At 45.8% G+C, this 15,570-nt stretch overlaps 1 protein-coding gene across 1 annotated transcript in view; it reads left to right on the plus strand.

Annotated features, from left to right (window-relative positions):
- The window catches only part of LOC130486366 (heat shock factor protein 3-like), a 53,566-nt gene that overhangs the window by 31,893 nt on the left and 6,103 nt on the right, over window positions 1–15,570 (plus strand). The window contains exons 4-9 of the mRNA XM_056859628.1: window positions 4,602–4,726; window positions 10,080–10,155; window positions 11,560–11,621; window positions 12,922–13,003; window positions 13,241–13,359; window positions 14,563–14,811. Of these exons, the coding sequence (XP_056715606.1) occupies window positions 4,602–4,726; window positions 10,080–10,155; window positions 11,560–11,621; window positions 12,922–13,003; window positions 13,241–13,359; window positions 14,563–14,811 (713 nt within the window). The remainder of the gene's footprint in view (window positions 1–4,601; window positions 4,727–10,079; window positions 10,156–11,559; window positions 11,622–12,921; window positions 13,004–13,240; window positions 13,360–14,562; window positions 14,812–15,570) is intronic.

The following is a 15,570-nucleotide window of genomic DNA, read 5'->3' on the forward strand; positions in this document are numbered from 1 at the left end:
TCAGTTAATCCCATTTCTAAAAAATTTTCATTCGCAAAGTTATTAATTTCTAAATTTCCCCATATCCCCCTTCCCTCCCCCCCTTCCCATTAAGTTCCAAATCCGTTCAGCCAGCATTCTCTTCTGACAGAGAGTCCTCCTCTGTTACATCTATTGGGTTGATACCTCCACTTGCTTCTGACTTCTTTTCTTCCTCAGTGAGATCTTTTGGAGACGGTTGCTTTGGTGGTTTGGAAAGATCCTTCTCATATCTTCGCAAGAATTGTTCAGCTTTGGCCATGTCTATGATCTTAAATCTTTTAGCTTTGAACAGGAAGAAAATGCCTTGTGGATACTCCCATCTGAATTGGATCCCATTGAACTTCAATCTTTCTACAATCTCAGCAAAATCTTTCTGAGTAGTCTTCCAGGAATCTCTGTCATCATTCTCAAAGGGATACCCTCTATTGTTAGAGGGGTTTTGTAATGTTTATTTAAGATGAGATCCCGGTGGCTTCTGGAAAACAATTGAACCAAACAGTCTCTTGGCACGTTGTTTTTAGCTGCAAAAGTAGAGTTGATCCTGTAGGCTGTGATAATCATTCCTTCCACAACATCATCTTCTTCATGTAGAAATTCTGCCAGGAGTTCCTTTAAAAAATTTCTTAGATCTGTTCCTTCAGATTTTTCTCTCAAACCATGTATACGGATGGAATTTTCTTTTATTTTAAGTTCAAGCATTGCTATGTGGTCTTCCCTTTCCTCTTCTCTCTCCTGAGCTGCTTCCACTGACATTTCCAGGTTGTCAACCCTCTTCTTGGTGTCTTTATTGTCCTGCACAGACTTTTGAAGTTTAGTCTCCATCTTATCCTGATGCACAGTCATAGCTGAAATGGAATCCTGCAAGGCAGCAATAGCATTTGTATTTTGAGAGATGGCTACAGTATTTTGACTCAGCTCTTGTTTCATTTCTGTAACCTCCTGAAAAGTTTTTGTCAACAGTTCATGTAAAGAGTTCAAAGTCACCTCAGTTTTTGCTTTGGCAGCCATCTTCACAGCAATAGAGGTACTTGTTAGAGACGGTGAAACAACTGGTGTTATACTGGAAACTGAACCTCTGCGTTGTTTAAGAGTTTGCTGCACTTGCAATTGTTTAGCTCCTTTAAAAAATTCTTTGGAGTGTTTCTCTGTTTTGTCTTTGTCTTCCATTGAACTTATAAAACAAGCCTAGCTAAAATTTGTAATCCACAGAGGGGTGTGTGAGATGGCATTTCTTGTTTAAAACATCAGTTTGGGATCTTTATTATAGGTGAAAATCACACAGATTATAGTTCAGATCTCAGAGAGTCTAGCACACTGTCTTCTTTGCCTAATTATTTCATGCCAGTTATCACCTTGAGTTTTATATGCAGATCAACGTTTGGCAGTGTCAGGCAAAATATATTTTGTGCTGCGCCACAGCTGGCAAAAAGCCCAGTTTCACTTTAGATGCAGTTAGTAGAGTTATAGTCAATAGACTCAATACTTTAATTTCCAAGAACCAAACTGTCCAACACCTCAGTTGTGATTTTAATAAAGTAAATTAAAAATAGAACAAACAAGACTTGCTATTCATATCGGAGATTCTCCTCCGCGATTTCCCAGCTGCCGTGGAAGATGGCGCCCGCTTCTCGGGCTGCACCCATCAGAGCGACCACCGCCGATTTCTTGGCGGCGATCACTTCAATGACAGGCAGCCCACCGGCGCCTGATTCAGCATCCCCTCTTACGCTGAGGGATGCCGCTTGCCAGATGGGACGTTTTCCCAGCCCCCGGCCACTTCAAGCCGGCACGCAACTCGCCATGCGTCCCGCTGAGCTCCCTCTCCGACCCAGAAGTGCCAACGAGGCCTTTTGATTGATGCTTCTCATCTGACTCTCAGTCTTGTTGCTAATGTTGCTGCCACTGTAAAAACAAATATTGGGCACAGCACAAATGTGGTGAGGTCATCTAATCCACACCTGGCAACACAGTGTTGTGGCAAGAAATCCAATTCATTTTGCAAACCAAAAAAAGCTCTCTTAAACCCCTGGGAGTAGGAAAATGACTTTTGATCATGCCCTTGTTGAGGCAAGAGCAGTCATGTTCTTGTTAAGAGAGGGGGCTGCGATGGGGCTGGGACCAGGAGCAGTTGCCTGGTGAGCTTGCTGGGGCAGGGGGAGAAATCACTTCTAAAATGTTATTTATTTACAAAATTTATATCCCACTTTTCGGTCCTCAGAAGAGCCACCAAGGAGAGCCAGTGTGGTGTAGTGGTTAAGAGCAGCACACTCTAATCTGGAGAACTGGGTTCAATTCCCCAGTCCTTCACATGAAGCCTGCTGAGTGACCTTAAGCCAGTCACAGTTCTCTCCGAACTCTCTCAGCCCCTCCTGCCTCACAAGATGTCTGTTGTGGAGAGAGGAAGGGAAGGTGATTGTAAGCAGCTTTGAGACTTCTTAAGGTAGAGAGAAGCGGGGTATAAAACCAAGTCTTCTCTTCTTCATGTAAAAATGTCCTGTACCAGTACCATTGAAGGTGAAGTGATTAGATTGTGTCTTCAGTGGGTTGTTTTACAATTCCAGGGGGGTGAATGGCTGGGAATGGCAGACAGAGGTTGGCCAAGGCCACAGTTCTAGAGCAAGGGACCCTTACAGTCAGCGTCCTCCTCTGAGGGGCAGTTCTACAGACCGAAGCACTCCCTGGGCCAAGCGGTCTCTGCAGTTGTACCTGTGTCGGCGGAGGGGTTGAGAAGCACAGCACCATTATCTCCTGAAGTATCCAGTATCTGCCCTTCTGGTGGCAGCAGACCCTGCTCACTAGTTGTGACTTGGGTCAGTTTTGCACTCCAGGCCAGCAGTGTGAGCATTTTGCTGAGCAATGCTTCAATACCAGAAGGCTCTGAGTGCTCCCAGACATGTCCTGTACTCAGCAGATGTGTACTTTAGCACTGCTGTTTGGGAAGAAAGAGTCAGGTTGTTGGCATGTGAAGGATCCAGTGGCAAGCCCTGGAGTCAGTTTTCAGCGGCTGTCTCTAATTTTCTGTCCTGTTAAACCATAAACATCTATGTGTCAGAACTCAAGCCTCTTTATCTCCCAGGGTCTTAAAGGAAGAGGCAGACAGCCTTACCTTAAGGCAGGAGGAACCTTGTGGTTTTTCTAGTTTAGCAACTGTATTTTGATCCAGTTTCATTTTGGAGCCGGCAGCGGGGAAAGTCTGCCTGGCTTAGCTGCCTGCTGGTCTTTGAATTTTTGTTCTTGGAGAGCTCGAACAGGTCTCTGCTCTCAGAAATCCCAGCACCGCCCCCAAGTTCATGAAGGACTCTGAGATTTCTATCAGGAGCCAAGTCCAGCCTTGTCACATCAGCAGAGGGGTGATTCCTAAGCCTTTGGGGCAGCTCATTGGCATTTCATTGTCTTTACTGCTCATGCATAGAACCAGATCTGTTAAGGTTTTCCCAGCTCTTTGTCTGTGCCCTTTGAAAACGCTTGAATTCCTGCCTAAAAAGGAGCCCCCCAGAGCCTGAGATGGTCATGAGGCTAAAAACGTTGTTCTCCCAGTGCATTTTGCAGGTAAGTATCATACAATGTGGCCTCAGTTGCTCTTACTGTGTTTATTATGCGGCTTTGGAGTTGTTTATGAACGAGCAGCCCAAGTAAGGGGTGTGTGTGTGAAACTCTGTGAACCCTCCAGAATAGCAGCAGCCCAAAACTTTCCTGGGGTGTGCATAGTTGTGATTTGGTGAAAAGGGGGTATAAGGGATTTATTTATCATAATTAAGTTTCCTGATCATTCATACAGCTGTTCAGTGGGATAGGCCAATTCTGTTGTTCCTGGCTTGCCTGGCGGAGGCCGAAGGAACAGAGGCTGACCTGATGCCGTCTGGCGAGCCCCCCAGGCAGGGGCTCTCTGGCTCCCAGGGCTCTCTGCACCTCTCAGTCAAAAGTGTGAATCTCACGTGTCCCTCGGCTTTGAGGACCTGATGAAATGGTTGCCTTTTGTAACTGCCCTTTAGTTGTCCCCTTGGCCACCGGGACATGATTGTTGTGAGTGCAAATCTCATGCAACTGAGAGAATGTTGAAGTGTCCGGTCCTCATGGGCCAAGCCTGTCACGTGGGAGATCCCTGAGGGAGGCTCACTTTTTCTTTGAACTTGAGTGTTAAGCTGAGTCCCAGCACAGTCCCTGGTCCATTTTCCCCTGAAACCTATAGTGATACTTAGATTACATAGATAGAGGGCTGAACAAGAATGGACGAGGCAGTTTTGCTGGGATGTTCTGTGGAAGTTAGTTTGGAACTCTTTCTATTGTTAGCTTTGTAGCATTTAGTTAATGTATCTAAGATTCAGCATCTCTGGTCCTGATGTACTAATATTGTTTGGTTCTCATCTTTTGCAAACTTCTGAAACTGGAAATACTAAGTGGCATTTATGGCATTTCTGTTGTGGCGGGTAGTGGTAAGATTATGCACTTTTCATTCCTCGGTTGGTCTTCCATGTCCTCTCTTGGGGAAGCAGCCATCCTATTGCATGCAATCCTTCTAAGAATGGTGCATCTTTAAAACGAGCCTGTGAAAAAAACCCTGCCCTTTGGTCCTGCCACAGGTGTCTGCAGTGAGAGCGGAGGATCTCAAGGTCTGCCCAGAGGACTTGCACAAAGTGCTGTCTGAGGTCCAGGAGATGAGAGAGCAGCAGAGCAACATGGACCACAAGCTGGCCAACATGAAAAGGTGCCTGTAGCTCTCGTGCCCGTCGATTGCGTCTCAAAGGGAGAGCCAGCCAGGGCACTGCGAGGGGGGGGGTCGTCGTTGGCGTCAACAGTTGGATAACCCTTAATCTGAAACATAATATAACAATTGTGTATATATAATAATCTTGCAGTATCACCCACCCCATGCTAACCCTGAATAATACAATGGTAAGATGGTGGAATATTCATCTTTCCAAGAATGAAATGAGTTGGCTGGTTCTTATCTGCCTGGAGAGAGAAGGAAGTAAAGGAGAACAGAACTGAGAGACGTAAACAGACAAAGCAGCAAGTCAGGCGAGAGGGAGATTCTGTGCGGAGGGACGGGGCACATCCTCTTTTGTACACTTTTAAAGTGTGGCCCTCCCTTCCTGGCACAATCTGGTTTTGCATGTTTATTTTTAGCTAGTGAAAAGTACCGTATATACTCGGGTATAAGCCGACCCGAGTATAAGCCGACCCCCACAAACTTGAGGCCAGAAAAGGGAATTTCTTATTGACCCGCGTATAAGCCGAGGGTCAATAAGAAATTCCCTTTTCTGGTAAAGCTGCGCTCTAAAATGGCGGCCGCCATTTTAGAGCGCAGGGAAGATCTTGCCCCTGCCCCAGGTCGCCCTCCCACCGGCCTGCTCCCAGGCAGGCCCCGCTGGCCGCTCCCAGGCCGCAGGAAGGCGAGCGGGGAGGCGGCGGGGCCTGCCTGGGAGCAGGCAGGCCCCGCTGGCCACTCCCAGGCGAGCGGGCCGGCGGCGGGGGGGGGCGGCGGGGGGGCGGGGGCGGCGGCGAGGCCTGCCTGCCTGCTCCCAGGCAGGCCCTGCTGGCCGCTCCCAGGCGAGCGGGCCGGCGGCGGCGAGGCGGCGGGGGGTGTTGGGGGGCGGCCTCGAGGCCTGCCTGCTCCCAGGCAGGCCCCACTGGCCGCTCCCAGGCCGCGGGAAGGCGAGCGGGCCGGCAGCGAAGGATGGCGGCAATGATAAGTTTTCCTCTTCCCTCCTCCCTCCTCCCTCCTACCCTACCCTACCCTACCGTATTGACCCACGTATAAGCCGAGTTGGCTTTTTTCAGCCCTTTTTTTGGGCTGAAAAACTCGGCTTATACGCGAGTATATACGGTACCCTGTGTTAAATTGATCTTATTGGGACATAACATTGATTTGAATGGAAATACTTGAGTGGGACAATATAGCATGTCCTTCCCTTACATTGTTTAAGGGAACTGAAGGGAATTGAAGGCCCTGCAAACTGTTGACAGGCGGACTTTCACCTGCTCAGAGAACTGGGTGTCTCTGCGTGGGTATCATCCGTCTTTAACTCTCTCCTGCAGAGGTCACTGAGGCACCTCATCACTTCAGTTCCTCAGGAGGTTGCAGATTACTGTATCTCTTCCACCCTGTGAGAGGAGACATACAAACAAGCATTTTAACTATAGTTTTTGTTTGATGGGCTGTGGAGCCCCTCGTGTAAGTTCATAACTTGGTTTTCGTTATATGTATTTCAGGTTTTATCCCCTCCCCTTTATAAATTAATACACCATGCCTGAACTTTCTCTAGCGATTCTTGGGGAAATAGTAGTTACAACTTTGGAACTGCCCAGCTTACCAGATATTGTACTGGCAGCAGCATCCATTTATCGATTTTATTTTTAAATGAACACTGAATCTTTAGAAATGGAAAATGTTTTGTGGTAAAGTAAAGCACTTGAAAAATTTCCACCTTGCTCATCTGGTTACTGATGCCTTCCGAAGTAGACTAGAAAGTTCTGCCCAAGCTGGGTGTGGTGGTTGAAAGTGTCATGAAGTCCCAGCCAACTTACGGTGGCCCCATCGGGTTTTCAAGGCAGGAGACTTTTAGAGGTGGTTTGTCATTGCCTGGCTCTGCATCATGAGCCTGGACTTCCTTGGTGGTCTCCCATCCCATACTAACCAGGGCCGATCATGCTTAGCTTCTGAGATCTGACAAGACTGGGCTAGCCTGGCCCATCCAGGTCAAGGCACCCAAGCTGGATCTCTCCTACTCATTGCATCATGCTGCTCCCACCCACTTTCCGTGTCCTCATAGAATCATAGAGTTGGAAGGGACCACCAGGGCCATCAAGTCCAACCCCCTGCACAATGCAGGAAATTCACAACTACCTCCCCCCTCCACACCCCTAGTGACCAGAAGATGGCCAAGATGCCTAAGGTCACAGAATCAGCATTGCTGACAGATGGCCATCAAACCTCTTCTTAAAAACCTCCAGGGAAGGAGAGCTTACCATATCCCGAGGAAGCCTGTTCCACTGAGGAACCACTCTGTTAGAAAATTCTTCCTAATGTCTAGACGGAAACTCTTTTGATTTAATTTCAACCCGTTGGTTCTGGTCCGACCTTCTTGAGAAACAGAAAACAACTCGGCACCCTCCTCTATATGACAGCCCTTCAAGTACTTGAACATGGTTATCATATCCCCTCTCAGTCTTCTCCTCTTCAGGCTAAACATACCCAGCTCCTTCAACCTTTCCTCATAGGACTTGGTCTCCTGATTGTTCCTGAGAAGTGTGGCCAGTGACAATGACTTTGGCTGCAAGGGGGGGGTGGGCCCTTGTGTATCACGTGTGCTGATGCATCTCAGCCCTTGAGCACTATCTTTGTGGCACTTTGTCTCATAGTGCACCTGGGCTGGCCACGTGTCACCCTTGATAGGGTGTGGTGTTCAAACTTCCTGCTGGGGCAGCTGGGCTGAGCACCATGTTTCCTGGACTCTCCAGGAAAAATCCCAGAAATGTTCAAATTGGGGTGCTAAACAGCACCTCAACCCGGTCCTAAACAGTGGACTTGAGAAGCAGGAATTCCCTGCAGCCACTTATGTGGTTTGACCTCCAGAACTCTCCGAGGGAGGCTTTCAAGCCCCTCGGAAGTTTTGATGCCGGTCCCGAGGGCAAGAGGGAAAGTCATCGCCGGAACATTTCATGGGTAATCAAGGTTCAGTCCTCCCCCTTCAATCACCATCTAAGAAAATTATCATCACCGTAACCTTATCATCCAACATCTGAGTAAGTTGCAAGAATTCTTTTGTCTTTACCTTGAAATTGAAGCTCTGGAAGATCGTAATAATCATCAATGCAATCTGCATCTCTCTGTCCAGAATATAAGTGACTTTGTTTGTTTAAAAAGAGTATAGTTGAATGGCAGGAGCCTTATCTACTCGATCTCCAGTTTGGCATAACAAACGGGACTGTTGACAGACACTCTAGCTACCAATTAGAAGCCGAGGTGTTAAAAGGGGTGGGAGCGAATGGGCTAAATTCCTCTGGAGATGACGTCTTTCCGATTCATCATAGAAAACCGTCGAGATTGAAAGGGAAAGATCATACAAGAAACTAAATCGCAGGGCTTGAAGTGCGCCTTTATTGTGCAACATGCAACATATTCCTACTACTGGAAAACAAGACGGCCGAAGGTCCGCGATTTAAATAATGCCCAGCCCACCCCCTTCTTTTAAAATCGAGCAGAGTGTCAATAAAACTTGATGGCCTTTTACAACAGCACTAATTGTTTTACAGCGGAGAGAAGAATTTGCATCCATTTAATCTCAGGACCTGTATAATTGATGAATAGAACCACTACAAGGTTTTGGACCCTGCCAACATATTTAAAACAGCATTTCTTGGTATTGGTGAATTGTCAGAACTATTTTCAGAAATAAACATGGGAAAGGCCGACGAGAAAATACAGGAAATGTTAACAAAACACATGGATGCCTTTACTAAATAATATGAGCAACAATCTCAACGTCTGGTTCAGTTAACCAACATATTGACTAGTCTAACTCAAACTACCAACCAGACTAGTCAGAAATTGGACATTTTGGCAAGCGAAATTACAAATATGAAATCTCAAATATCTACAATGAAAACTGATATGGGAAAAATGGATACTTCAATTAAAAAGGCAATTGAAGAACAGAAAGATATTAAAAATAAACAGATACTTCAAGGTAATCAAATTCAAGCTATACATTTCCAACAACAAAATGTTATGGACCTACTGGCTACTATGGAGTTAAAATTAAGACAATCGAACGTACGTCATCGCAATTTTCCAGAAGCAATGGGATGTACCAGAATAACTATCATAAAATCATTGGCTGACCTGATTCATATAAGTGAACAAGATCTGGATTATGCAATAAACAAAGTATATAGAATTCCTTTACCCACCAGTTTGGAGAAGACAAAGGCAAGAGATATTATGATTTCCTTTTATGATATAAGGATGAAAGATTATATTATGCAAACCCTCTATGATAATCCTTTGTCAGTGAATGGAAATCCTCTTATCATTCTTAAGGATATCCCACGACACTTGATGATGAAGAGAAATATGTACAAAGAATTTACTGGGACATTGAAGAAGAATGGAATAAGATTCTCCTGGATCTTCCCACAGGGACTCACTTTTACCTACAAAGAGGTCAGATTTACTATCTCTTCACAGGAGGAGGTAAAAAACTTTTTGAAGAATTATGAAAAAGATCTAGCTGGCCTTAACCAGGAGCCACAACATCAACAAGAAGAGGAGAAAAAGGAGTTGGCCTCGACATCTGGACAAAAAAGACAGGACATCAAAAATAACAGAAGTGTTGGAAAAACAAAAATTCACAGCAAGAACAAAACTAAAGGAAACATGCAGTTTATGGGTGATAGAGAGAAACAGAGGGCTAAACAGGGATTTAAATGATGACTAGGGAATTTTGTATTTACTGATCTAATCCTTTTACCTTAAGAACGGTTTTGAAATAAAATCTGTTACTATATATGAAATCAATAATAAACACGTACTAATTGTAAATGAATAATTTAGAATTAATTTAGTAATCAAGCTTGATGTATTTTTCTGGATTAGAACTTCTTTGCAAAAGAATAGATAAGTTTATAGCAAGATGGAGGAAGGTGAGGGGGAAGTCTCTTATTTGAATATCGTTTCATTAATAGATGAATATGCTTTTCGATGACGCTGTTAAAGTTTTTTATTGTATGATTTATGAAATGAATGTGTTGTTGAAAAGTACCAGACAGTAAAATATTTTAAAAATAATAAAAAAATTATGATAGGGTGTGGTGTTCAGTCCTGGCTTCTTGCGTGCACCTATATAAAAATGTGTGTGTGGCCTTCACTTTTTTAGGCATACCCATAAAAATCTTAGGTGTACTCATAAGAACATAAAGCATGAAGTGACTAGTATTCTGTTCTAAAGGGGAAGTGCGTGACCCCAAGGACTGTTGTGGGAACTCAAAAGTCTGTCTAGAGCAAGCCAAGTAAACATCTCTGTTCTTTCCCCTGTTTTTGGTGCCTTTTCATTCAGGGAGAACCAAGTCCTGTGGAAAGAAGTGGCATCTCTGCGGCAGAAGCACATCCAGCAGCAGCAACTCCTCTCCAAGGTGCCCATCACAGTCTTTCCCTCCTCCTGGTGGCTCTCGAGCATGTTTGGGACAGGGGGAAGCACTCCTTAGGGGGAGCAGAGCCTCGGTGGACTCTCATCTGCTTGGTCTTCCTCTGGGCTTTGCTTGATCTCAGGCTACTAAAAGTAAAAACAGATGACTAGTGATGGTGGAAAATGCTGCGAAGTTGCAGCCAACTTATGGTGACCCCGTAAGGTTTTCAAGGCAGAGGTGGTTTGCCATTTCCTGCCTCTGTATCATGACTGTGGACTTCCTTGGTGATCTGCCATCCAAATACTAACCAGGTGGACCCTACTTAGCTTCCAAGCTCTGACAAGATTGGGCTAGCCCAGGCCACTCAGGTCAAGGCAAAGTAAATGTTTTTACTAAAACATTTACTAAAAGTAAAAACATGATTGAGAAACCTTTAAATAGCACTGCAAGGAATCTGGCACTTGGATCAGAAGCAGATACTGGAAGCTGTCCACATTTTAGGCAATGCAAGACCCACATCCTATCACAAGGGACCATGCAAACAACCTGTCGTGCAGGTGTGGGTTTTCAGTTGGCGAGCTTCACCCTGTGACTAGATAGCAAGCAAAACTCCCCAAAACTCCAGCAGAATCAGAGCTGCTTGTAGCAAATGGAGGCAGACCTTGTTTTACTAAGCTTTTTAGAATGGCAATGCCGCAATAAAAACTTGTCTGTCTGAGACAGACCTTTGACAAAGCTATTGAAGAAGACGGCAAGGATGCATTAGGGGGCTTGTAATCTTGCCCTCCTTTACAGGGTTGATGTAAAGCTTACGCTGTCTCAATGAGATGATCCTGCCACTCTGCGGAGCAAAGTTTGATGGCTTCTTCCAGCCCAAGGAGGCTTCTTTCATCTTCAGTGGCTTTTCTATGGGAAGAAGGCTGTTTAGGATGGAGGAGGGTTAGGTCTACCCTAGTATGTGGAGAAGCACTTTGAAAATCCTAAAATAGCTAAACGTTATGTTGTTGGCCCCGTGATGTCATGTGTTACGGGTGCGGCCTGAGAAGGCTGGCAGAAATGTTAGGCCTTTGTTTATCTCAAGCCAGGCTTGCCTGAAGCAGGAGTCAGGGGATGGGACAGCCCAGGCTTTATGTTGGGCACGGCTGCTCGGTGCGTGTGCTGGCCCAGATGGGAGGGCTCCTTCCTGTAGCCCTCTGAAAGGTTCTGGAAAGAGCAGGTGCTGCGTCCTCAGCTTCTTATCGCAGAGTGCCGATGGCACCGTGCAAGCTTCCAGAGACGGTCCTGAGGGATGTTTTGTGGTGAAAGGCTTTGCCAGCATGGAAGGTGGATGGTTACTGGGGCGTATCCTGCCCTTGTGTGAGTGTATCGCAGCTGATGCGGCGCGCCTGACATCATCTCCTTTCTCTCCAGATCCTTGAGTTCATACTGAATTTGATGAGGCGAAACTGCATTGTGGGACTGAAGCGGAAACGGTAACTCTTCCCTGTGCTGCTGTGTGACTGTGATGCCCTTTGCTAGAGGGCACAGTGAGAAATGTGGCACAAGACGATCTGTGTGTCGCTTTTGCACATTTTCTGCAGCAGTTATGTTCCATGTAAGAGTAAAACTTCCCGTTACTTCTTGAACAACTAGACACAAATTATTGTGTAATTTTTGTTTTATTAGCTGCATTTTTATCTCACCTTTCCAGAGAGCTCAGAGTTCTTCTCAATTTTATCGTCTCAGCATCCCTGTGAGATGGGTGAGGCTGAGAGAGAAAGAGAGACTCTCTGACACACAGTGAGCTTCACGGCAGAATGGAGATTTGAATCTCGGTCTCCTAGATTCTAGGAGACACATTCTAACCATCACGCTACAGTAGTTCTTAACTTGTGTGTCTGAGACAGCAGTCTGCATTCCCTGTGGTTATTGGGGTATATGGTCTCACCACCACCACCACCACTTCAAGGCGTTTCTGAAAGTCTCTCTGGCATTGCATCCTAGGTTTTTTTTTATCCCAAATAACCATACAAATCAGAAGTTAAAACTAATAGTCTGTGTATGCTCACAGGTAAACCTAAAAATCTGGTTTGGATTATTCCAAAACCATAGCAGTTATTAAAATCAATCCCCTCCTGCTGTGGTTACCGTTGCTAGCAGCGAGGAAGGTGGTTTCCAGTTTACCAGGTCAACATCATGAATCAAACACAGTTAGACTTCATTTACAACTTCCCATTTTAGAAAAAGATAACTTTTCATATTGGCAGTTAACAGGTTCCAGTTAGAATATTCATGTTAGGTGGGGCAGTTGGCTCTTTTACTGTTTGATGAGCAGTCTTCAGCCACCACGTAAGCAAGTTGTGCAGCCATTGTAGAAATGACAAACAAAAAGGGAGTAGGGAATCCCTGTCTTACACCTTATTTTCTGCTGCTGCAAATAGAAGTAAGAAAGAGCTTTTTTAGGAAGAAATGAACAGGCAGGCAGATTTACCAGTGCATTACTGAAACTTTCAATATCAAAACCTTTATTGGCATAAAGACTGAAACTTTCTTGGGAGTATGCCCTACTGAATAAACCTGAGTAGGATTCTGATTAGACCTGTTTAGGATTAGTCTCCTATACCAGTTAATCTGGGCTTCTGTTATCTGCTGTTTCTTCCACATCACTGAGGGGCCCCTGGTGTTATGAACTTCTTGCATGTGAAATGTCTAAAGAAAATCTGTGGAACATCATTCCATGCAACCATCTTTCTGAACTCATGTTCTGAGAATCTGCATTTTGTTTCCCACTAGATCTCTGTCTGATGGTTCAGGTGCCTCGCCTTCAAAATACAGCCATCAGTATATTCGAATTCCTGTCGAAGATTGCGAAACGGTAAGTCCTTTTGTTCCTGGGGTGGTTGTGTTTGTTTGCTTGATTCCTTTGGGGATGGATATCATAATACCTTGACTACTGAGGTTATACACTCTTTGATTATATGTTTTAAGGTAACCAATAGATGTGCTTATTCCTTTCCTGACTCAGTAATACAAATCAATAGTGAGAACAATAATTGTAGTATGAAGGGCGCCTGCATGACTTTCTTCTGTTGTGGTTGCATCTGTCCTGTAGGTGGGCTGCAAAGATGCTCTCGTAATTCGTGAGATCACCAGTGTTCAGGAGGAGGAGGAGGACCAGGGGGGTCGCTCAGAGAGGCCACTTGCTCTAGCGCACACGATCGATGGGAATTGGTGAGGATGCCCAAGTGAAAGTATTCCCATCTGGCCCTGTGTTGTGCTCAGTTATACATCCCAAGAGACCAGAAGCTGAAAATGGCATTACAGTGGTTTGCGGTGTGTGTGTGTGGGGGGGAATCGTTGGTTGTAATAGGCCTAGGTTGAAAGACAATACTTAAAATGGGACTTCTCCTTGAACAAGAAGGGCTGAGACATTTTTGCTGAAGGGGGACAGCCTGGGGCATGGGAGATGAATTGCCTTTTGCTGAATCAGGCAGTGGCTTGTCTAGCCCAGTATTTTGCTTTGGCTGGTTTTCTGAGGCTCCGGCAGAAATTTGAACCTGGGGTGCAAGGTAGGGGTTCTTGTCACTGAGCTGTGGCTGAATTCAGGGGGTCCCCAATGTGGTGCTTGTGGGTGCCATGTTGCCCACCAAATGTTTCTAGAAAGTGGATGCAGCTGGGTGGAGCTTCTGCCCAGTAGGGTTTCTGATTGGCCATTGGAGATCTGGTTGGCTGTGCAAATCTTTAAAAAGTTGCTTCGGCAGCAGCTGCCACCACGGTGCAGGGATCTTCCCTCCCTTAGTGTCTGTAGATGCAATAAAATATTTGTACAATTATTTGTTCATTTTTAAAGGCATCCTGTTAAACTGAGCTTCTGCCTGCAATGTTGACTAGTTACCATAAGTATTGTCGAAGGCTTTCACGGTCAGAGTTCATTGGTTCTGGTAGGTTATCCGGGCTGTGTAACCGTGGTCTTGGTATTTTCTTTCCTGACGTTTTGCCACAGCTGCTGGTGAAACGTCAGGAAAGAAAATACCAAGACCACGGTTACACAGCCCGGATAACCTACGAGAACCAAAGTTACCATAAGAGTTAAACATAGTCTCCCTGACATTTTGTCATTGGACTTTAGATGGCCACTTGTTTTGTGCTAGCCAGAAATGCAGTTTTCACATAGCAGACCTCCAGGGGTGGATGGGCTATGAATGCTACAAGGAAAGTCCCAGTGGGCTGATTACCTGGAAGACTCACACACACACACTGCCACCAGGGCCACCCCAACGCTGGAGTGGATCCCTGCAAGGTGGGCAGGAGCCACTGCTGCCACCAGTGAGGTAGGTGGGAGTTGCCTCCCCCACAAGCTAGTGTTCTGCATGAGGTGGGCAGGTGGGAGTTGCAGCAAGCCCCTCTTTCTTCTCTCCCTCTGTGTGCTCTCAGGGGTGGCCAGCTGCCTCCAAGAGAAGGCATATCTCCGTGTGACGCTCCGCAGACCTTGGAGCTGGAGCTACCAGAGGTCGACTGTCCAGTTCAGCTTGTGGACAACCCTGTGGGGGGCAGTGTGGAAGAGAGCAGTGCTCTGGAGCTGCATTCTGCACAGCCCAGTGTGACAGAAGACCCTGCTGCAGTGATTGCTTCCATCTTGGATGAAAACCAGACAGTGGTGCAGAGCGGCCCCATGCTGGAGAGGTACGGAGAGACCAGAATACGCATGTTGAGAGAAAGGCCTTTCTGGGCAGGGCTGGGATTCCAAAGTGAAAACTGGTCGTTGGCAACTGGCTAAAAAGCTCCTGCTTCCTTGCTGTCTCTGACCCATGGTAACCACCCCTTGCTCAGTCTGCCTCCCATTTATTCAAGGTGTCTCATAGCCACAGATAGACATCTCCCCCATGTGTTTGACTAATCCTTCTTTTTTAAGTAGTAGCAGTTATTGCATCCTCTTGCAGTGAATTCCACAAGTTAATTATTCTTTGAATGAAAAAGTTCTTCCTTCGGTTTGTCCTGAATCTACTGCCCACCAACAGATTGGTGGGACAGATTCTGGTGCATTGTCTGCCAGAGATTCTCAGTTGCCACCCAGTGCTCTGTTGTTAAGAACCAACAAAAGTGAAATGTTCTGAGAGGGCTTGTCTTTCTCAGAGAGCCAGTGTGGTGTAGTAGATGGAGTGGCAGATTAGGGCACTGGGTGACGGGGTTCAAATCCCCACTTCTATCATTAAAGCTCGTTGGGTAACCTTGAGCCTATCACAAGCAATTAGCCTGGCCTACCTCACAGGGCTGTTGTGAGAAAATGGAGGTGTGGAGAACGATGTTCTGAAAAGCCACTCAGCTGGGGAGAAAAGCAGGATATAAATAAATAAATAAATGTAGATTGCCCTCTTGAAGATGCCTTGGAACTTTGTTCTAAAAGATTTGTTCCTAGTTTCCTTCTATCGTTCTGTATTGTGG

The sequence above is a fragment of the Euleptes europaea genome, chromosome 13, assembly GCF_029931775.1.
Source record: "Euleptes europaea isolate rEulEur1 chromosome 13, rEulEur1.hap1, whole genome shotgun sequence".
Lineage (NCBI taxonomy): Eukaryota > Metazoa > Chordata > Lepidosauria > Squamata > Sphaerodactylidae > Euleptes > Euleptes europaea.